This window comes from Chrysemys picta, unplaced genomic scaffold (assembly GCF_011386835.1).
Source record: "Chrysemys picta bellii isolate R12L10 unplaced genomic scaffold, ASM1138683v2 scaf79, whole genome shotgun sequence".
In the NCBI taxonomy this organism is placed as follows: Eukaryota; Metazoa; Chordata; order Testudines; family Emydidae; genus Chrysemys; species Chrysemys picta.
In genome coordinates, this window is record NW_027052786.1 from 109,025 (window position 1) to 132,553 (window position 23,529).

The window sequence follows — 23,529 nt, forward strand, 5'->3', positions numbered from 1 at the left end:
TTTTCAGGTATCTAAAAGGGTGTCATAAGGAGGAGGGAGAGAACTTGTTCACCTTAGCCTCTAAGGATAGAACCAGAAACAATGGGTTTAAACTACAGCAAGGGAGGTCTAGGTTGGACATTAGGAAAAAGTTCCTAACTGTCAGGGTGGTTAAACACTGGAACAAATTGCCTAGGGACGTTGTGGAATCTCCGTCTCTGGAGATATTTAAGAGTAGGTTAGATAAATGTCTATCAGGGATGGTCTAGACAGTATTTGGTCCTGCCATGCGGGCAGGGGACTGGACTCGATGACCTCTCGAGGTCCCTTCCAGTCCTATAATCTATGAATCTATGAATCTATGAATTTCCGATCTTCCAGTTTTTGCCAGTTATCAGCTATCTCACTCCCATATATGCCAACATGTGATGGAATACATTGCAAAGTCAATTTATTGCCTCTCAATCTGATCCTCCAAAACTCTTTATAAATTGCATTGATGATAGCATTCTGGTTTCTTCTAAAGGAACCGACAATTGACATCTGTCAACAAACATCACAACACTGGCTTCTACTTCTGCTGTGTTTATTTCTTGCAGTGCCGTGAGTACTTTCTCAATTAGGGCCCTGGATGAAGACCTTCTTTGTCCACAGCCACCATTCATAAAGGGTTTATCTGACGAACCACCAGTGTACGCATGAATGTGTTTGTCTTGTGACTGATACTGGAGGTAGAGGCATACCCTGTGTCTTTCACTGAGCGGACAAGTTGCCACCATGCATCACAGCCAACCAAGCACTGTGACAAAGACTTTGGGTGAGCTAAACGTTATTGACAGGAGAGTATCTTGTTAAGTAGGCCTAAGTTCTAGAATGTGCGTTATGATTTTGTTTTATATGTAACTATCTGTTTCCAATATTTCTACTTGCTATCCCTGGAATCTCTGCTTTGTTAAATAAACTTTTTCTAGTTTTCACTATAAACATATCTAAGTGCAGTGTGTTGAGCGGAGCTGTGAACAGAGGTGAAGCTGGTAAACTGGGCTGTACTGTTGCTTTGGAAGCAGTTGATCTGTGAATTCTGAGAATGTCCAGTGGACCAGGGACTGGGTACTCCAAGGAGAGGCTCGAGGGGCTGCAGATTTGGAGTGTGTCTATCACTTACCTGCAGATGGACAGCTGGGCCGGCGAGGCCCAAATGGGAATGCATGTGTCATCCATGGTCAGTGGATCTGGGGAGCCTATCCCTCTGGCAGGCACAGACATGGCTTCCTGAGGCTAAGGGCAGTTGGTAGCGAGGTTCTTCACAATGCTGGGAACCCAAGGAAGCATTACAAAGCCTTTGTTTCCTGTCCCCAGTGGGGTCCCTCTTGGTTACATTGTTATTTTTGGGTGGGGCATTTCATTTGCTTGGGTTTGTCTTACTGCATTTTATATCTTGTGTACAGGGTTATACTCCTGGCTAAGAGTGGTCATAGTTATTTTCCCAAGGGACAGCACCCCTTGTGTCCCAGGCACTGAGAGGAGTCACCTCGGGTGGAGGCACCCAGCCTTGCAATAAGAACCCATGCAAAGGAAGGAGGAGAATCCACTCCGATTAGCAAGCACCATAGCTCAGGGGAATGGCTACATGTGGTTTTCAACCATCTCTTGTGGTTAGCAAATTTCCCAAAAAGGGGTAGCGAGTTGTGGAACCTCATTTTCCTCCACACTGACTGGCCGAAAAAGGGCCCATGTAGTGGTGGAGCAACCTGTACCATGCTGATGAAAGGTGAAGAGTGCACACTAGACAGGTCCTGGAAGGATCGTGCCATCTGAGACACATTACCTCCTGGAGCTGCTCACAGGGCCAATGATTCAGCATTTGGGATTTTTAATTTTGATCAGTGAGGGGAACCAGGCTGGCAAAAAGGAAGGGGCAGAGGTGGAAGCAGCTGTGAGACAAGCACAGGAACTAATTGCTTATTTCATCTCTTTCTGTAAGAACAAATAATCTCCCTGAGATCTGTCTGCAGGCACAGAAGCTGTTTCTAACACCAACTGGATGGCCTAGCAATTTGCTCAGATGTCTGAGGGGGCAGCATGATGAAGACAGTGAAAGATCACCTGAGAAATGCTTTGGAAGACATGATAGACAAAGATCTGAAGAGGTTCAAGATTAAGCTGAATGACCTCTTGGTGGAGGGACAAACAACATGCCCTGGGGCCGGCTGCAGGACACAGATCCCACAGACATAGCTAGCCTGCTGATCAACTACTATGGGAAGGATGATGCTGTAAAGTTAATTGTGACGGTGTTGAGAGCCATCAATCAGAGACACCTGGCAGAGACACTCAGCAAGATGACGGGAGCTAGTAATGATCATACTAATGAAAGGAGATCAGGCCCTGCCTACAATGGACCCAACAGTATCTCCTTCTCTGTAACCTTACTGCTCAGTGTTTGTGTTTTTTTCTGATTTAGGATCATAGTTTCAAAGGGGACTTTTCCCCTAAACAGAACCATTAAAAATGTTTCCAGTTTGCTGCAAGGTTCCAGGATGCTGCAGAAGCGTGACCTGCAGACCACAGATCTTAGCTGCAGTTTCTCTGCTTTTAAAATGTTTTTTTTTCTCTAGAGCAGATCGAAAAACAGTATTTTACATGTCTCCTGCTGGCTGAACTGCCCCAGTGCATCATGGAGGTTCCATGACTGTGGTACATCACAGGAGATGTAGTCCAGCTACAGAACCCTACACATTGAAGAAATGTAGCTCCCATGCGGCACTGTGGCAGAAGCAGAGATTAATGTTGACCTGACCCAACACATTTTGTTTAGATTTTTTTTTCTATTTTCCCAGGTCAAATTTGGTTTTGTGGAAACCACTTTTTCTGTCAAATATTTTGATGGAAAATTCCCAAACAGCTCTAATGTTCCTTTTTATTGTCTGAAATGTCTTCTAAGTGAGGATAAACATTTCCTCTTATTTACATCATTGCCACTGTCTTGGCCTCTATCTGTTCCCTGCCCACATTTCTTTGCCTGCAATCACCTGAACAGTGCAGCATTGTTCACACCTTGAGATTGTTATGATAAATGTAGCACACTCAGTTCTCTTTCTCTCTTCTTGTGTCATGGCTCCCAGATGGACATGAAGAGCTGGATTGTGAAAGGCCTTGTGTGATGACCATTATCATGTTTCATCAATGGAGATCAAATCAAAGACCATCAGAACTTAAAGCATCAGCTTCTAAGAGCTATAGGAGTAACTCTCTTGCTGGTAGCTGTAGTAGACTCATATCATCTGTGCATCAGACTGTGGGAGGAGAAACACAGCACACCCATTGGGTTACATGTTTCATGTGGCGTGGATGCTAAATGATCCACCTTCACTTCTTGTACAGATGCACAAAAGCCTGCCATAATAGCAGGCCCTGGGCTGTAAGGACTAAACTTGCTTCTCATTCCCTGCCCCTAGCCCCCAAAGCAGCAAATTACAAGAAAGGATGCAAGGAAGAAGTGAAGCCAAGCCCTTCCACCACCCCAAACCCTGGCCCTTGGAATGTGGCCAGCATATCAGGAGGAACAAGCTATACCTCTACTATGTATTCCTAGGTGCACCAAACAAGACTGTGTGACACAATCCGTCCTGGAGCTTGCCTTGGGGTTGGTCTGCTCCACACTGGCCCCTGCAAATGGCCAGTGCTCAAGGCCTGGTGTACACTATAGACCAGGGGTTGCCAATATATGGACTGTGGGCCAAATCTGGACTGCCAGATGCTTTTGAACAAAATGAAGAATCTTTTTATTTACTTATTATTGTCATTATTGTTATTTTTGTATTTTCTCTGGAATCTGACTATACTTTGATCAAGAAATTTGGACCTTGACAAAAAATAATTGATTACCCCAATATAGACATTTTGTGCTCATACCACGGTTGGGATCTGCTAGCATATATCCTAGTTTCTCTTAAATATAGGCTTAATGTAGACAAGCCCTGGGCTTCCATGTTAGAGGCTGTACAATTCAGATTATTCCCTAAAAAATAAAGAACTAATCCTCCCTAGTACTCAGATTCTTGCTATGCATCCCAAAGGAGAGGATGAAATTAAATACACTTGAGTCAACTCAGAAGGTAAATGGAGAAGATTGTCAGTTAGGTAACCATGTTGTATTTTTCCTCTTGTTTTCTTGCAGTATTTCAGTTGGAAAAGGACAGCCAACATGCAGTGGACCAAAAAACTGGAGAACTCAGAGCTTCTCAAAGGTATCAAATGTTTTAAAACACTGACCAATTTGCCAAGATAAATCAACTATTGACAAAATGAAATTAAAAAATACTTGTGCTCTTCTAATTCCCTCTGAGGTTTTCAGATGCTTCATAAACATTAATTGATTAAACCTAACCAACCACCAGTGAAATAAAATGTATTGTTGTCACAATTTTAATGATGGGGAAACTGAAACACTGAGGTTAAAGCCCAAATTATGAAAAGGAAACTCTAATGTTGAGTGCCTTGATGTTTAAGTGCCCAACATTAAGGTCTGATTTTCAGAGGTGCCAAGAATCCACAACTCCAGATTAGGTATGTCTTCCTTGCAGTTATGTTATTTATTAGGTATATTATGGTAGTGCCTGGTAGCCGCGGTCATGGCCCAGGTCCCCACTATCCAAGGCACAGTACAGTATTTATTAGGTGTGTTACAGACGTGCCTAGGAGCCTCAGAGATGGACCAGGACCCCATTGTGCTAGGTGCAGTATATTATTCATTAGGTGTATTAGGGTAGTGCCCAGGAGCCGAGTCATGCACCAGGACCCCCCATTGTGCTTGGTTCTGTACAAACAGAAGAAAAAGATCAGCACCTGGGTCTGAGCCACCCAAGTTAGCTCAGCCCAGGGATGAGTGGTCACACTATGAAACCCTCCTTGAATTCCTGTGGCCTTATTGGTGCCGTGCTCTCCTGTGGAGGACTTCTGGGGGCATATCCCATGGTGCATTATGCAGCAGTAAACTGAGCTGCTCTGTGTCTATTTCCCAGTGTTTTCTAGGACAATTTGCCTGTCCTTCAGGGCACAGCAGGATGAGGGGTTGAATTGTGGGAAGGCGTTGGAGGACTATCAGCAGACAGCACTTGAGTGATTTAGCCTGTGACCTCACTGCAATACCAACCCAAGTGAAAGTGCAGCCGGTGCACTATCCCACACCCCCAGCCGTGCCGGTAGAAAGGACCAATAAACTCTAGTGAGTGGGACTTGTGTGTGCATGGGAGTGGGGTTGGGACACCACCCGAGTAAAACTCCAGGCTAGATCTGCACTGAAGACATACCTTGAAAGTCAGTGGGAGCTGCAAGTGCTTGGGCGCTTCTGAAAATCAGATCTAAGGTCTAATGTTAGACACCCAAACAATTAGAACCCATTTTTGAAAAATTTGCCCTATCCGACTTACCGCCAAGATTGTATGGGAAATATGCAATAGTGACAGGAATAGTTCAGGACCATGTCTAGCCATAATCCCAGTAAGTGTAGTTCCAAGTCAAAAATCGGAATGTTAGTCCAGTTATTTCAATGATATGCATCTAGTCGATTCTCTAAAAGTGCAGTGTTTGTTGATTAATTAGTCTATTGTTGATTTTGTTACCCTGTCTCCCCATCCCCAACCGACTAGTTCAGGGGTGGCCAACCTGTGGCTCCAGAGCCACATGTGGCTCTTCAGAAGTCAACATGAGGCTCCTTGTACAGGCACCGACTCCGGGGCTGGAGCTACAGGCGCCATCTTTCCAATGTGCCGGAGGGTGCTCACTGCTCAACCCCTGGCTCTGCCACAGGCTCTGCCCCCACCCCATCCCTGAGCCTGCAGTCACCTCACTCCTCCCCCTCTCCCCCCCCCCCCCCGAGCCTCCTGCATGCCACAAAAGAGCTGATTGGGAGGGAGGGGGAGGCGCTAATTGGCAGGACTGCCGGTGGGTGGGAGCCGCTGGGAGTGGGGGTGGGAGCTGATGGGGGGCTGCTGACGTATTACTGTGGCTCTTTGGCAATGTACATTGGTAAATTCTGGCTCCTTCTCAGGCTCAGGTTGGCCACCCCTGCACTAGTTTATCTCATCTACCTGTTATATCTTGCCTATTTAAATTGTAATGTCTTTGGGGGAGGGATTGTCATTTATTGACTATGTGCAGCACCTAGCACAATGGAGTCCCTGACCTGGTTGGCCTCTATGTGCTACTGAAACATAAATACTAAACAACAACAACAATACCAAGTATGTCCTCTTTTTTAGCAGCCCTTCAAATGGGATATCCAGTCATCTATCAAATGCAGTTTGGCTAATAGTGACCACATGTAGTTCATACGGTGGGTTCATGTTGAATTCTTTGTTGCATGTATTGCATTTGATACAGATGGCTTTATGGCGTCTTCACCTTTTGCACCATAACACTCATGTGCACACAATTCTTTTTTAATAAGTCTTTGCACAAGTATGTCATGTTCCCATGTTTAGATTTGTTAAGTGTGTCCATCAGTTTTGAATAGAATTTAGACAAAAAACCTTTTAATTCTTGTGAATTATATAAAATAAATGAATTATGATACTAGGACAAAGGTGATTTTAGAAATATACTTATCTTATAAGTGCCAGAAATATACTGTCTTTTCTGCCTTTACTCTTTTTTCATACTTTTTCTGTCATCCCAACACTTCCTGACCCTGAATCTCAGCCACTTTTACAAAGGGAAAATGTATGCAATCTGGACAGAAACCCTCTCTTCCCTTTCACCCACCAGTCTTCCCTCCTTCAACCCTGCCACTGACTGAGTTGTGGATTAGCTACAGTGATGGGAGAACCCGTTCTCTCACTGTAGTGAGTGTCGACTATGAAGCACTACAGCAGCACAACTGTGCTGCAATAGCATTTTAAGTATAGACATACCATAAGGTCTTGTCTACACTACACAGTTTGGTCAGCAAAAGGAAGCTTTTGTTGACAAAACAGTGGAGGTGTACACACTACAATGCTCTTCCCGTCAATTTAACTCTCTTCCTACAAAATAAAACCATCTCAACGAGAGGCATAGAGCATAGAGGATCCTGCATTTGTAGGAAAAGGGATCAAAAAATAAAAAAGATGTGAAGGGGGAGTCCTTTCATTGTGGTGTGTGGATGGATTCAACGGCAACCAGAAACTTTTGCCTAACTATGGAGATCACAAATGAGGTGCTGCCAGAGACCTTCCTTTTTCCTCCTACCCCACAGTGGGAGTGCTTTGTATGCATTCTACAGAATGCACCTTTCATTCAGACTCTCGGGAGGTTCTTGGAGTAATCATACTGGTGGCTCATGGAGATGCATACACAACAATGATTCTTGTAAAAGTAGATTTGGATGAAAAGGGCACTTAACTGTACAGCTCATACAAATAATATAGTTTCACTTGAAATTTTTCAATAAAAACAAAAAAGTTTCATTTTTTATCTAAATGTTCCACAGAAATTTTCAGTTTTTCATGCACACTTCAGTCTCTTTAGTCTGGCAGTTCATTCCGCTCTGATCTAGAGTTCTAAACTCTAAGGTTGTCAGGGTTCCCTCCCCACTCTGAACTCTGGGGTACAGATGTGGGGACCTGCATGAAAGACCCCCTAAGCTTATTTTTACCATTTTAGGTTAAAAAATTCCTAAAGGCACAAATTCCTTCTTTGCCCTTGGTAGTGCTGCCACTACCACGTGATTTAAACAAACATTCAGGGAGGGTCACTTGGAGCCCTATCTCCCCTCAAATATCCCCCCAAGCCCTTACACCCCCTGTCCTGGGGAGGCTTGAGAATAATATCCTCACCAATTGGTTACAAAGTGAGCACAGACTCAAACCCCTGGGTCTTTAGGACATTGAAAATCAATCAGGTTCTTAAAAGAATAATTTTATTTAAAGAAAAGGTAAAAGAATCACCTCTGTAAAATCAGGATGGAAGGTAGCTTTACAGGGTAACAAAAGATTCAAAAACATAGAGGAACTCCCTCTAGGCTTAGTTTCAAAGTTACAGAAAACAGGAATAAACCTCCCTCTAGCAAAAGGAAAATTCACAAGCTAAAACAAAAAATAACCTAACACGCCTTGCCTGGCTTTACTTACTATTTTTGTAATATTAGAGACTAGTTCAGGATAGTTTGGAGGAGATGGATTTCTGCCTGGCCCTTCTCAGTCCCGAGAGAGAGCACACAAACAAAGAGCAAAAACAAAGCCTCACCCTCACCCCCACCCCCACCCCCACCCCCAGATTTGAAAGTAACTTCTTTCCCCATTGGTCCTTTTGGTCAGGTGCCAACCAGGTTATTTGAGCTTCTTAACCCCTTACAGGTAAGGAGGAATTCTAGGCTACCCTTAGCTGTATGGTTATGACAAAGATTAATAACTTTTAAAATATAGCTTATCCAAATGGACAGTGGGTGCCATGCACTGGCTGAGGAAAATGCTGAATGACTGAGATCAGTTGGGGGGATGATTAGAGTCATAGTTTGAACTCCAGGTGTGCACCAAAAAAGTTAAAAAATGAGTTGGTGTGTAAAATGATATTTTGGGGGGATTCTATTTCATGAACCCTTGCACAGTTGATCCCCAATTTGGACTATTAATCTTACCCTGCATCCCCATGAAGAACAGCAAATGTCAAGACAACCTGATTAAGCATCTAGATTTTAGAGTCCTTAGGTTAGCCCACCTTTTAACAGAGAGTGATACTCAACCTTAACTACATCAGTGCCGGCACTCTGTTATAACTGAACCTCAGCCAAATTGCCCTCATCCATGTTCCAGTCTCATCAGGCTATGTCTTCAATGCAAAGCATTTTACATATTGTTACACTGACAGAACTATCTTGCAGTAAAATCACAGCAGAGACAAAGACCAAATAGTGTTTACTTCAGAATAGCTAATTGAGGTCAATCCTATGTGAGCACCTCACACAAGGCATGAAAGTGCTAAGGTAGGTAGGTGGGCCAATTAACTTCCCAGGCTGTACCTGGAGGAAGAGCAGGGAGCTGGGAGTTGTGGTGGATCACAATCTCAACATGAGTCAGCAATGCAATGCTGTTGCAAAAAAGAAAATGCAATTTTAGGTTGCATTAACAGAGGCAAGTCGTGGGAGGTGATAGTACCGCTCTACTCAGCACTGGTTAGGCCTCAGCTGGAGAACTATGTCTGGGACTGGAAATTTGCTGGTGTTACCCTATAGTATAATTCATGATTGGCTGGCCAGAACACTCTCACAGTTGAACTGGGAGTGATTTACATGCTAGGGGCTGCTTGTGAAGACACCAGGAGTAATAGCTTTCACGGGAAAGCAGTGTAAAAGGCACCCCCAGTTAGAGAATTGAAGGGACACAGCTGTTTATCAGTCCAGATTGTACCCTGGGAAATGTCACACTAGGTACATGTTGCTTCAGAATGGGATGCTGAGATAAAGTTTCTAGACATCATAAATGACAGCTTCTTGGAGCAGCTAGTCCTGGAACCCACAAGGAAAGAAGCAATTCTTGATTTAGACCTAAGTGAAGCATGAGGTCTGATCCAAGAGGTGAATAAAGCTGAATTGTTTGATAATAGCAACCATAATATAATTACATTGGATACAGTGTACTTGGTCTTTCAGAAAGCCTTTGACAAGGTTGCCCACCAACAGCTCTAAAGCAAAGTAAGCAGTCATGGTATGAGAAGGAAGGTCCTCTCATGGTTCAGTAACTGGTTAAAAGATAGGAAACAAAGTGTAGGAATCAATGGTTAGTTTTCAGAATGGAGAGAGGTAAATGATGGTGTCCCACAGGGATCTCTACTGGGACCAGTACTGTTCAACACATTCATAAACTATCTGGAAAAAATGTAAACAGTGAGGTGGCAAAATTTGCAGACAGTACAATATTACTCAAGGTAGTTAAGTCCAAAGAAGAATGTGACAATTACAAAGGGATCTCACAAAACTGGGTGAGTAGGCAACAAACTAGCGGATGAAATTCAAATCTGATAAATGCAAAGTAATGAACATTGAAAAACATAATCCCAACTATACATCTAAAATGATGGGGTCTAAAGTAGCTGTTACCACTCGAGAAAGAGATCTTGAAGTCACTGTGGATAGTTCTCTGAAATCATCTGTTCAATGGGCAATGCAGTCAAAACAGCTAGCAGCCAGATTTCATCACCTTGATCATGTTGAGTACTTTCTCCCCCAGTTTCATTCAAACCAGTGGCACCATGTGAGGAGAAAGGTACTACCTCCTGCCAGGAAAAGAATCAGAATCTGCCCCTAACTCTTTGATCGTCCTAGATCACATCTTTTATCACCCACTTCCTTCATCCCGTCCCTGTGAAGTGTCAGATCCGTGGGTAGCAAGGACCATTTCACCTCCCCTCCCTTCTCAGAGACCAGGTCCAACTCTACCTACCTTGGTCAAACCTCGTCTTTCCATTTAGGGTGGCGGTAATCTGAACATTGCTCAAGAGCCAGGTTCTTCAACAGCTCAGTACAGGGCCCTGCTACTTCAGAGCCTTGTAATAGAGGGTTGATGAAGTGACTCTGGGTTTTCGTAGAATCACAGGATTAGAAGGGACTGAAAGGGTCATCTAATCTAACCCCTGGCCAAGATGGACGATTTGTTGTGTCTGAACCATCCACAACGGATGGCTATCCAACCTCCTTTGGAAAACCTCCAGTGAAAGAGCTTCCACAACCTTCCTAGGCAATCTGTTCATCAGCATGGACACATGTCCTCTGGAGGGGTGGCTGAAGCATGAAGGGACATAGGAATCTTTAGCGCACCTGGCACGTAAATATCTTGTGAAGCTGACTACAACCGTGCCATGCGAACGCCTGTTCTCACTTTCAGGTGATATTGTAAACAAGAAGTGGGCAGCATTATCTCCTAGAAATTTTAACCAAACTTGTTTGTCTGAGCAACTGGCTGAACAAGAAGTTAATGAGTGGAATTTAGGCTCAAAAGTTTTACATCATTTTATTTTTGAATGCAGTTATTTTTGTACATAATTCTACATTTGTAAGTTCAACTTTCATCATAAAGAGATTGTACTACAGTACTTGTGTGAGGTGAATTGAAAAATACAATTTCTTTGGTTTTTTACAGTGTAAATATTTGTAATAAAAATAAATATAAAGTAAGCACTGTACATTTTGTATTCTGTGTTGTAATTGAAAAAAATATATTTGAAAATGTAGAAAACATCCAAAAATATTTAAATAAATGACATTCTGTTATTGTTTAACAACACGATTAATCTCACGAATAATCACGATTAATTTTTTTAATCACACAATTAATCGGGATTAATTTTTTTAATCACTTGCTAGCCCTAAAGAATATATAGGAATATTGACAAGTCTGTAGGTTCACTAAAGCTGTTACATTGTAAAAGTCTCTTGTCTGCTACTCTTAACAGGAAGAGAGAATGAGAACCCAGAGAGGGCAACAGCCATGGCCTGTTCAGAGACTCCTGAAAGGGAAGTGGAAGATGAAGTCACATGTCCAATTTATTTTATTTTAGCGACCCAGTGACTGTAGACTGTGGGCACAGCAGCTGCAAAACCTGCGTGACTACATACTGTGACAACTGGGAAGAGGGAAATCATGGCCCTTTGTGCTGTCCCATCTGCAGAGAAAAGATTGAGAAAGTGAATTTCAGGCCTAACTGGGATCTGGCTAGTTTAGTGGAACACGTTAAACAATTGGGATTAAAACAAGAAAAAGAGGAAAAGGAGAATCTGTGTGAGAGACACAAGGAAAAACTCAGTCAGTTTTGTGAAGAGGATGGGGAATTCATATGTGTGGAGTGTGACAAATCCCCAGTACACAAAACGCACACAGTGGTTCTCATTAAGGAGGCTGTCCAGAAATATAAGGTAAGAAACACTTTTGATACTGATTAATTGAATCCTTTTTCATTTCATACTAATATGAACTTTCAGGGGAGTTGACATTTTGCTGAGCCTCCTTCAGAACAGCAGAATCTCCCCGTTTCCCAGATACTTTCTCCTCAATACCAGCTCCATCGAAATCTCTGTTCTGCAAGGCACCTCCTTCCGGGCAGGTGAAGGTAAAACTGGCCACGAATGCCACCCTAACCTGTCAACATCAGGCTTTTAATTAGGGACTGTGTATCAGGAACTGCCAACCAAATGACTCCAGACTGACACTACCCCAGGCCCCCACCAGGCATACCAAATTTCAACCTGATCTGAATGGGCTTGTAAATTTTAGAACACTTTGAAAAATGAACTTTAAACTGACAGGTTTCATTGCACTCTTGCTTCTCTGTCAGAGCTGGTGCACAGCAGCCTTGTGCACCACCTTATAGAACTAGAATGAAAGTCTAATAACTTCTGAATCTCTGTATTCTGCAGCTTGTTCTTGGTGGTGTTCACAAGCTGAGATCAGGGGAAGTTGTCTGATGTGAGTTTCGTTTATGTTCTGAGTATATTTCCCTTCAGCTATGGACAAAAACTTGGCTGAGAATTGAAATTTTTTTAAAGCTGACCATTTTTGCGGGGGCTGTATGCCCTGGCCTGTGGGACCAAATCACTCAAAATGTACACCTCTAACTGCACCCCTGGCCTTGATGTAGCAGAGCAATGCCCAAGACAATCTGTAATAGCTGTTGCCAACTAGTTATTATAAGAAAAGATACTGAAGACTTTAAGTAACAGTAAACATTTATTACTGAGAGCTGTACTGATAGGAATTGCTAGTTTCCCTGTATGGCTGCAAGTGTAACCTGTAGCAACGTGTTTTCTGCTGCTAAAGCTCACTACACAATATTCCCCCTCTCCTACACCATGCAACATTATGTTCCTGCTCATTATCACTCCCTTTAAAAAAATATTTACATTTCATTTTTAATTTAATTTAGCATCATTCTAATCTGAAACCCTAAGGGTACGTCTACACTACCCGACGGATTGGCAGGTAGTGATTGATCTATTGGGGATTAATTTATCGTGTCTAGTCTAGATGTGATAAATCGATCCCCAATCGCTCTTCCGTCGACTCCGGTACTCCACTACTGCGAGAGGTGGAAGCGGAGTCGACAGGGGAGCGGCTGCAGTCGACCCTGTGGTACGTCAACTTCAGCTACGTTATTCACATAGATGAAGTTGCGTACATTACATCGACCCCTCTCCCCCATATTGTAGACCAAGGCTAAGAGTCTACAATTAATCTCTAGAAGGTTTTCTTATCGTTCTGCCTTTAGAGGTAATAGAAGTCTCAGTGTCCCATTTTTGTTGTGTATTCAAACTGACTACTTGAGACTCAGTAGATTGGTTTGTAATTGCCTGAATTTCTGAGTTGGATGTTAACACAGTTTCCGTTTGTTCCATATTTTCATTCTCCTGTACAATTCTTTTAATGCTCATCAAATCGCTTCTGTTTCTTCAGTAGGTATCTCCTGCCTCTATCATCTTGGACCAGTTCATTGGTCAATCACCTTTGCAGGTTTCCTTGTTCCTTTTCATAGAATATCAGGGTTCGAAGGGACCTCAGGAGGTCATCTGATCCAACCCCCTGCTCAAAGCAGGACCAATCCCCAATTTTTGCCCCAGATCCCTAAATGGCTCCCTCAAGGATTGAATTCACAACCCTGGGTTTAGCAGGCCAATGCTCAAGCCACTGAGCTATCCCTCCCCCCTTTTGACTAATACAAACAGCCTCTCCATTTTCCAGTGATAATAAAGGCTTTGAACCTTTGTCAGAGAAATATTTCTGCTTTGCTTGCCTCAGTTTTAGGTTACTTTGTATGTCTCTTTGTATCAGGTTAGGTTGCAACAACTTTGATTAAGTCAGCAATCTGGTACTTAGATGTCTTTCCATAAGGAGTTGAGCAGGTAAGGAGGTCAGTTTGAACCCTCATATGGTAGCACTGGTTCTTTTGATTTTTGTGTCTGAAGGTTTGGTATGTTGCAAGACTGTACCATATCCACAATTTAATTAAACACTTATGGGCAATAGACAGCATCTCAAGTTCTTATTTTACATAGCTCTGCTCTCAGAAGACTCTCATGGATAATAGCTAAGATCTCTGTTCTTAGACTTGCTGGTACTATGATTCTGTCACTGTTAAAGGCAAGTGCATCTTGCACACTTAGTTCCTCTCTATATGATCAATAAGCACAGATATCCTCTGGTATTCCTCGCCATCCTTGCAAAACAGTAAGTTTTGCAGGACAACATCATTTGCAATAGCAGCTTGAAATTCCTTCAATTTCTGTTGTGAAATAAGCAAAGAAGTCATCATGCAACATATTTCAACATCAACTTACTCCGGCACCATGCAGTATGTATGCTCTGGATAAAGCATCAGCAATTGCGAACTCTTACCATGGTCTGTATTCCACTTGCAGTTGATATTTGTGGAGTGTTAGCAACCATCTTTGAATCCTTGGTGGAACACTGCACAAAGATTTTCTGAAAATGGCTTGGAGAAGCACGGGATTACTTTTTTTTCCATAGATAAACTGATGAAGTCGAGTGCAGCCAAATACTGTTGCCAGCGTTCCTTTTTCTATCTGGGCATAACTCTGTTGTGCACTTGTCAGAGCTCTAGAGGCAGAAGTGACAGAAGCCCCAATTTGCAGCAATACAGGCCATACTCCAGCAGAACTGGCATCTGCTGATGAACTGATTGGTTCTTTGACATTAAAGTACTTCAGCCTGGGTGACTCTGTAGGCAATTCTTTCAAGTGTTCACATACCACCTTGTGTATTGGCATCCAGGAGAGCTCGGCATCTTTTTCCAACAGTTGTCTTACAGAAGTGGCTACTATTGACATGTAAGTTCCCAAGGTAATAAACCATTCCAAAAAATCTTTGCAATTCAGCCTTACAGGTCGCTGTGGCCATTTCAATTATAACAGCAATTTTTTAGTTGTCAAGTTTAAGACCTTCTTTTGTCGAGTGATGCCCCAAATATTTTATCTCTGTCATAGCCAATTTTGCATTTGCTCTTGGTTAGTTGGATGTTCCTTTCACAACATCTGTCTAGAACTCTCTTGAGCCTTCCATTATGTTCTCCTCTGGTATTTCTCCAGACCGTTATGTAATCTACGTAATATGCAACAGCTTCCAGTCCTTCAAATGTCTGTTGGGTCACTCTTTGGCACATTTTACGAGCTGAAAAGATGCCAAAAGGAAGTCTGGGAAACCTGTACCTGCCAAATGGTCTGTTGAACATACAGAGTCTAGACATTTTGTCATCTGGCTGGACTTAGCAAAATCCACTACTAGCATCTAAGAAATGAAAATTGTAGCTTTTGCTAACTTGCTCGTGATTTCTTCTACTGTAGGCAATTGAAAATGTTCTCTCCATATCTCTTTATTCATATCTCTTGGATCCAAGCATATTCTTTTTTCATCTCAACCTGGTTTGTCTACAGTTATTATAGAATTGACCCATTTTGTAGGTTATTGCACTTTTATTATTACTTGCAAAAGTTCCATGTGGTACAATTCTTCTACTTTGTTCCTTAACTCCCCGGGAACATTACGAGGTGCATGAATTAAAGGTGGTTCTTGTGAGTCAATCTTTATGATGTGCTTACCAGGCAAGTGCCATGTAGCTTCAAATACATCCTTGTATTCTTTAACTATATCCCAGTCACCTTCCAGTTCTTCTTTTACTATATTGACACTTTGCACTAAGTTTAAGTTTGTCACAACCTCAAAACCCAGTATGGCTTGTAAGTCATCAATGCTTTTTTTACCCTGATACTCGCAGTCCAAGCTGAATTTACCACATACTTTCAGTTTTCCCCCAAGTAGGTTATCAGCCAGATACTGGAGCTGCAAAGTAGTTCGGTCTTTAAAGTGTTGTATAACTTTAGAGACAGCACATTGGCCTGTGCCCCAATATCAATTTAAAAACTCAGTTTTGTGATCGTTAATGAGCAAAACCACATTCCACTCAGCTTTGGATGGCTAAGTACACAGCATACCAGGGAACAGATCTTGTGAGTGCTCATCTGCTTCTGTGAGGGAAAACATGTGTTTGCCCTGGGACTTTTCCTTTCCAGAGTTGTGCATTTTGGCTAAATGATGGTGTTTGCCACATCTTTGGCATTCTTGCCCATACTCTGGACAGTTCTTTATGGCGTGGCTGTGGCCATATTTATAACAACCCTCAGTTGCCTCTAACTGCTCTTTTTTCACTTCTCTTGATTACAGGCTTTTACTGACCACAGAACATCCTCCAGTCCATGACTGTATGTCTGGGTACTTACTAAAGGTAGACTTATGCTGCAATGTGTGCACATGGTTTTGGGTTCACCCAGCTCATTCGATTGTTTTGCAGTCATTTCCGCTGTACAACATATGTCCACAGAACGTTCAAGGGTTAAATTAGTCTCCCTCAACCACCTAGCTTGCACTGACTCTGAGACAGTACCACGCACAATGTGGTCTTTAATGAGTGAGTCACACAGATCTCCAAATGCACAACATTGTGCTGCCATTTTAAAGAAGTCACATGTTGGTCTATAATTTTCCCTTCTGTCTGACTGCTGGTGAAAAAATTGTGCCTCTCATACGTGACATTTCTTTGTGGGCACAGTATGCCTCAAACTTATTTTTTAAAGCTTATATTTTTCGTTATCTGCTGCATTATCAAATTTTAAAGTATTAAAACCTCTCTTGCTTCTTCACCTGCCAAATGAGGAAATAATGCAGCCATTCATCTTTTTGTCTGCATCACTCACAATACTGCAGAGCTTAAATCCCCCCTTCCACTTTCTCCAGTTCTCTGTAGCATTTCCTTCAAACACTAACTTTCCTGGAGTCTTTAATTGGTTCAGTTTCAGTTTTTTTCTACTCTTTTCTTAATTTGTTTTCTTCTTGTTCTTCTTCTTTTTCCATATGGGATTTGACAAGCAATGGGCTGGGATTATAACTGAATATTGAGATTTGAAAGCCATTCTAGTGCTTCTGGGGTAGATAGGTGGATCCCTTTTGTGCCAAATCTCTAAGAGTGAATGGGGCAATTCTCCATGGTGTGTTGCATGGTTTGTATCACAGTCACAATTTGATGATTCTTTTATTTTTCCATTTGTGGAGAAGATATCGACACCCAGGGCCGGCTCTAACTTTTTGGCCGCCCCAAGCAAAAAAAAAAGAATGCTGCCCTCCATAGCACCCCCATAACACACCCCCTCAGCACCTCGACGCCACCCCCCACCCCTCTGCGGAGCGCCGCGCCGCCGAACCCCCCCGCCGAGACCCCCACCTCCCCGCAGAGCGCCGTGCCACCGAACCCCCCCGCCAAACCCCCCAGCCCCCCGCGGAGCGCTGTCGAACCACCCCCCCCATGGAGCGCCACGCCGCGCCGCTGAACCCCCCAGCCCCCTGCAGAGCGCTGCGCAGCCAAACACCTCTCCCCCCCCCCCGCGGAGCGCAGCGCTGCTGAACCCCCCCACCGAGCGCCGCGCTGCCAACCCCCCCCGCTGCCACACACACCTCCTGCCGAGCGCCACGCCGCCAAACACCGCCGAGCCACGCTGCCGAACACCCCCCCCCCGCGGAGCGCCCCCCCACGACGCCACACGCCCCCACGGAGTGCCGCTGCCGAATCCTACCCCCCAGCGCCCCCCGCGCGCCCAGCCGCCGAAACAAAAACAACCCACCCCACCCCCAGCGCCGCCCGACTGACCCCCCCCCCCAAAACCCTGAGCACCCCCCCACCACCCCAAGATTGGCCGCCCCTTACCAGGTGCCGCCCCAAGCACGTGCTTGGTCAGCTGGTGCCTGGAGCCGGCCCTGATCGTCATGTCCAGAGCAGCCAGAATCTTGCTGTTCTCCTGGACCACAGCAGTGTCTTGCCTGACGTTGGCTGGCGTGATTCCCACCAAAACGGGGAGCCATGGTATTGGCGTTGATTTGAGAAAGCTGCTAACAATCCTACCCGTGACATTGATTTCAGGGTCAATGAGAGTGTTGTGGGAACTTGTGACATACTGGGGTACAATTCAGATCAGTGGGGGGCTGTGTGCCCCTGCCCTGCAACCCTGGGTGCCTTACAATGCCTTGCTGTAGAGCTCCCAACTGGGCCACTCACAAATAGCCAAACAGAGTGCAAGCCACACACTGAGTGTCTGTGTAACTTCAGCCTGCCAATTACACTCTGATTCTCACTAGTCTTGGTTATACTGCAGGGTGACCCCAACACACCCCCAGTCCCAGATTTCCCCCCAGAAATGTATGTCCTGTATTGCTCAGCCTTCTCCTGGACAATACAAATATTTTAAGTCTGTTACTCCTTTAAGGGAATAATATTCCAACTTATTATCTTAAATGGAGTTACCCAGACACTTCAACTTAAACACACTGGATTTTATAAAACAGTAAAAGAAGTTTACTAACTACAAAGAAATTTTAAATGAGGATAAGTAATGAGGTACAAAAGTCAGAAATGGTTACTAGAAAAATAAAGATAAAACACTTACTAGTGTCTAACTCAACAAACTATATGAGATTCAAGCAAAATTTCTCACCACATGCTTCCAGCAAGGTTATTGACCAAACTCTTCATGTCAGGACCCCTCCCTCAAAGTCCAGCGGCTGTTTCTTTTTGTCTTCTCAGGTGCAGAGAATGTGATGGGCAGGGAGAGAGAGTGAGCAGTGTCTTGTGGTGGTTGACCCTTTTTTTTATACTTTCCCTCCCCCTCTTGAAAAATGTTTCCAGTTGGGAACTATGGGACAAAAAGTCTGTGTGGAAGGAAGTTCCTTGGTCTTTCTTCCACCTGTTTAAGTTTCTTTTGTTTCCCCTTCCTGCTTGGTGACTCTGTTTAGTGCTTAAATGAAAATTAATGCAAACATACGTTCTTTGTTGAAGACAGGTCTGTTCAACCAGTTTGGTATGATGTCAGTTTTGAACATGATACAGGGAAATCTTATAATGTTCATAGCATGCATGCATCACATCCCCAGGATATGCCAGCAAGCTTCTGGATGATGTTAACTGTTCGAGGGTTTTCCCTTCACCCTCTCCCCTGGCTCTTGTCATGCAGTTAGAAAGCAGAAGACCAGAAATCCAAAATTCAGTCAATGCAATGTTTATTGGGGTTAATTTCCTGCAAGCATGTCCATAACTCTGACACCACAGAGCCTTGTTTCCCAGTGTCCCATCCCCCGGTCCTCAGCAGGCATAATTATACCTGAAATGCATGCCCTTGGTCTCACACCTTACAATTTATGGTCATGTTCCAAACTGGGGGGTCATGGGCCTGGGGTCTACTTCCCACCTCTTTTGTACCCCATGGGAGGGGTATGGAGTGAGGTTGTGCTACGGTCAGGGGCAGGCATTTCTCTGGTCTTGTAGTGTTTTATACCTTCCCCCCAATCCCCTCTTACCCCTCCTGACTGGTTGCTTGACCTTGCCTATGTAAGAATGTAAGAAAATAAGAACGGCCATACTGGGTCAAACCAAAGGTCTATATAGCCCAGTATCCTGTCTTCAGACAGTGGCCAATTCCAGGTTCCTGAGAGGGAATGAAAAGAACAGGTAATCATCAAGTGATCCATTCCCTGTCTCCCATTCCCAGATTCTGGCATACAGAAACTAGGGACACTATCCCTGTCCATCCTGGCTAATAGCCATTGATGGACCTATCCTCCATGAACTTATCTAGTTCTTTGTTGAACCCTGTTATAGTCTTGGCCTTCACAACATCCTCTGGCAAATAGTTCCATAGGTTGACTGTGCGTTATGTGAAGAAATACTTCCTTTTATTTGTTTTAAACCTGCTGCCTATTAATTGCATTTGGTGACCCCTAATCACTGTGAGATAGGAGTTGAGGCACTCTTCAAATTGTGTGCTCATATATTATACTCCCACCATGCCCAGTAACACTTTAACTGTTCCTATCTGTTTCCATTATACTAACAAACCGATCTGGCTAGATAGAAGCAACGTACAGTGTCTTTGTCCTTTGTTCAGACATATTCATGAGGATGTAAGTGTATCAAAAATCAAACAGGCAAGCAAAACCCAAAATTCTATCTCAGGCGAAAATACAGGCCTGAATCTAACATTGTCACTAGTACTTCTAACATTATCTCTTGTCTTTATCTCCTTTTTGGTATTGTGAAGGTATTTGCGATAGCTCAATGTCTGATCAACGTTAACTCTAAGGTATCGTGGATTGTGGTCAGATGATAAAGGCGGACGACAAAAGTCCTCTTTCAGTGTCACTTTGGCCTCATGGTTATTCAAGTGTAAGGCAGAGATGAATGTTTTTGAAGCACTGGGCTACAGTTACCAGGCTCTGAGATACGTCTCAAGTATCCAGAGATCGTGGTTCATGACCTTCTCTATGGCCTTCAGACAGGTCGCTCGTGTTGCTAGTGTAATATGTCTGCATAGTTTTGTTCTGACACCATGAAATAGCTCTTGCCAACCAGCTATTATAACATGAGAAGATGCTGGAGACTTTAGTAACAGTAAACAGCTTACTTAACTTATTACTGAGAACTATACAGATAGTATTACTGGCTTGCCTGCCTGGCTCCAAGAAGCAATGTGCTTCTGCTGCTCACTCCAAAAGGCTCACTCCAAAATATTTCCTCTATATAACACTGGGGATAACTTCGGTTCCTGCTCCATTGTTCCTACTATCGATACACAACCTGCCTGTGCATTTGCATTTTGGAGTACTTTGAAAATCAGCTCTTAGACAAACCTTTGCTCAGTGTAATCTATGGAGTCTGTACCACTCCTCTGAAATGAACAGTACATTTCACTTTCCATTGCATTGTCTGTTCCACTAAATAGTGTAGGTCTCACTGAAGTTCTGAACCTTGTGGAAGGTGTGGGAGCACTGCAAGCAGAGCACCTTTCTTCTGTGTATTACACACACCAGTATTGGTACTGTTACCACTTTTAACCCAAGCAACTAGCCAAAAAATCAAGGTCTTATAGGTTTTCCCAGGAGGAGTAATTGACGATGGAGTCCAGTACCTTTGATGCATTCCTGTTAATTACCAGAGACTGTACAAAGGACTGAATCCCTGATTGCAGAAGGAAGCAAAATAACAGGAGACTGTGTCCTTGCTCACAGCCAGCATCCCCAGCCCAGAACTCACTTTAGGCGTCTTCAAGGCTACCCCATGCTTCCAGTCTGCTGCCGCTACCACTTGGCTTTCTTCCTCTGCTTCTCTGCATCTGCGGCCCTGTGTGTCTCTCCATGTGCTCTCTCAGTTTATGTCTGCACTTGTGCTTGTCTCACGGACATGCACCCCACCCCGGTCATACAATACCCACTGGCACCCCTCCCCCCCAGAGTGCTAGTTTCTAGGCAGACTCCACTATGTCTTGTTTAAGTAGAATTCCTCACCTGTCTCTTACAGCTATCTTAAGTGAAGGGAACATTCACACATATCAGTTTCAACAAGGTTTTAATTCAACCCATAACAGTTACTGTTGATAGTACTGATTCACAGAATTATCCAGATCAGACAAACCAACCCTCTCTCTTATTAAAGCTAAAAGCACAATTGTAGTTTTGGGGTTGTTTTTGTTTGTTTGTTTGTTTTTTACTCAGGGTCAAATTTGTGTCCATCTGAATAATATGAGTAAGAAGAAAGAAGAACTTCTGGAAATTAAATTGAATGAGGAAAGGCAGAGTCAGAAACACCAGGTAGGTGCTCATAATCATTAACCACAAGGGTGTATGGCTTTGGCAGGCATGGGAGGTTTTGGGTTTCTTTGTGACTGTGGCACTGTGAGAGATTGTGTCTCTCTCCAGACATCTGTTTCTGTATATGCATGTGCAGTACGTTTTTCTAAATGCATTTATTCCTCTGTGTGTCACCATACCAGAGTGTGCACAAGCAATGTGAGTGTTCCAGGACATGTAGACATCATGATTTCCCCAATACATCTGCTTTGTTGAGAATTTTTCTCTTCTCTCCCATCCCACCCACACACACTTCCCTGGCCTCTACAAAGCCTCTCTCAAGAAGTCTCTGCCAGGGTAATTTGAAATCCTGCTTCCCCTTCTGCTGTTAGAATGACCTGGATTGCAAGAAGCCATTAATCATGACACAGATAACACACTAGCAGGGCCGGATCCAGGGTTTTGGCCGCACCAAGCAGCCAAAAAAAAAAAAAAAGCTTGCGATCGCGATCTGTTCCGGCAATTCGGCGGGAGGTCCTTTGCTCCGAGCCGGAGTGAGGGACCGTCTGCCGAATTGCTGCCGAATAGCTGGACATGCCGCCCCTCTCTGGAGTGGCTGCTCCAAGCACCTGCTTGACAAGCTGGTGCCTGGAGCCGGCCCTGCACACTAGTAACATAAACTTTGCTCTTGTAATGCTAGAGGATGCTTCTCAGGAATTGCCTCATGCTAATTTGTTATGGGTTACAACTAAATTCTCCCAACTACACATGGAGGCCTTTATGAAAAATCTCAGGACTCTCCCCATGTCCCTGCCCCACCCTGTCCCTGTCTGTATCTCTTCATTATAGGAAGAGACAGAAACTGTGAGGAAGAAAATCATGTCAGAATTTGAGGAACTGGAGAAGATTTTGCAGGAACAAAGGCAACCTTTGGTGGCCCAGCTGGAAGAGCTGAACAAGGACATTGTGAAGAGGGAGAATGAAAACGTCACCAAACTCCTTGAGGAGATTTCGTTTCTCAGTAACCTGATAAAGGAGTTGAAAGAAAAATGTCGGCAGCCAGTGAGTGAATTCCTGCAGGTGAGGCAGATTATACACCCTCAGTTCCCTGCAAGGAAACACTCCTGAACTATTGAATATGAGTATTGTTCATTTCTCAGGCTGGCTGGAAACAATTCCATTTCACAACAAGTTTCAAGGTTTCAAAATGGTTTTGTTCCAGTGCAGAATGAAAACAAGATATTTTGAAACTTTTCACAAAAAATAGAGAGATGGAGACACTCAATAGCCTGGTGGTTGGGGCAATGGCACGAGTAGAGTCAGAGACAAGTCCAGACTTTGCCCAATTCAGAGCAGAGATTTGACCCCGGAGTCTTGCTTTCTGATGTATTCCATTCTGGAGATGAGAAAACTGTTGTTGAACCAGATTAATTTCTGCAAAATATTTCTGTTTTTATCAAAGGGTGTTTTTCAATGGAAAAAAAGTTTAATTGAAAATTTTTCACCCAAGTATAATAATAATTTTAAGTTGCCAGCTATATACTGAGAGATGCATATAGAACTCAAGTAGTGAAGGCAAAGTGAGCATCCTGAAACGCAGGAGGGATGCAAAGTGTGTAACCTGTGGACTGACCTCTCCTCTCTCGCTTTCTCCCATCTAGGACATCAGAAGCACCTTGAACAGGTATGTTGCTCACCCTCAAACTCCCCTCTCCCCAATACTTCACTATGCTGGAAAAGGCCTAGAAACCATGTTAATATGGCATCTCCTTAGTGCATGAGAGTGAACTGTGCAGGTCAGGGTCATGCTTCAGATACAATTTTCCCTCTGAATTTAATCCTGGGGTTTTATCATTTTATGATCCATCCTACAGAAAAGATTATTAACCTGAACATATGTTCTGAA

The 23,529-nt window shown here is 43.6% G+C and overlaps 1 protein-coding gene across 3 annotated transcripts in view; it reads left to right on the forward strand.

Annotated features, from left to right (window-relative positions):
• The window catches only part of LOC135972194 (interferon-induced very large GTPase 1-like), a 62,380-nt gene that overhangs the window by 15,818 nt on the left and 23,033 nt on the right, over positions 1–23,529 (forward strand). For all 3 annotated transcript variants that reach the window (XM_065579074.1, XM_065579072.1, XM_065579075.1), the window contains 4 exons: positions 11,407–11,866; positions 21,549–21,644; positions 22,473–22,703; positions 23,285–23,307. In XM_065579074.1, the coding sequence (XP_065435146.1) occupies positions 11,489–11,866; positions 21,549–21,644; positions 22,473–22,703; positions 23,285–23,307 (728 nt within the window). In that variant the 5' untranslated portion in view covers positions 11,407–11,488. The remainder of the gene's footprint in view (positions 1–11,406; positions 11,867–21,548; positions 21,645–22,472; positions 22,704–23,284; positions 23,308–23,529) is intronic.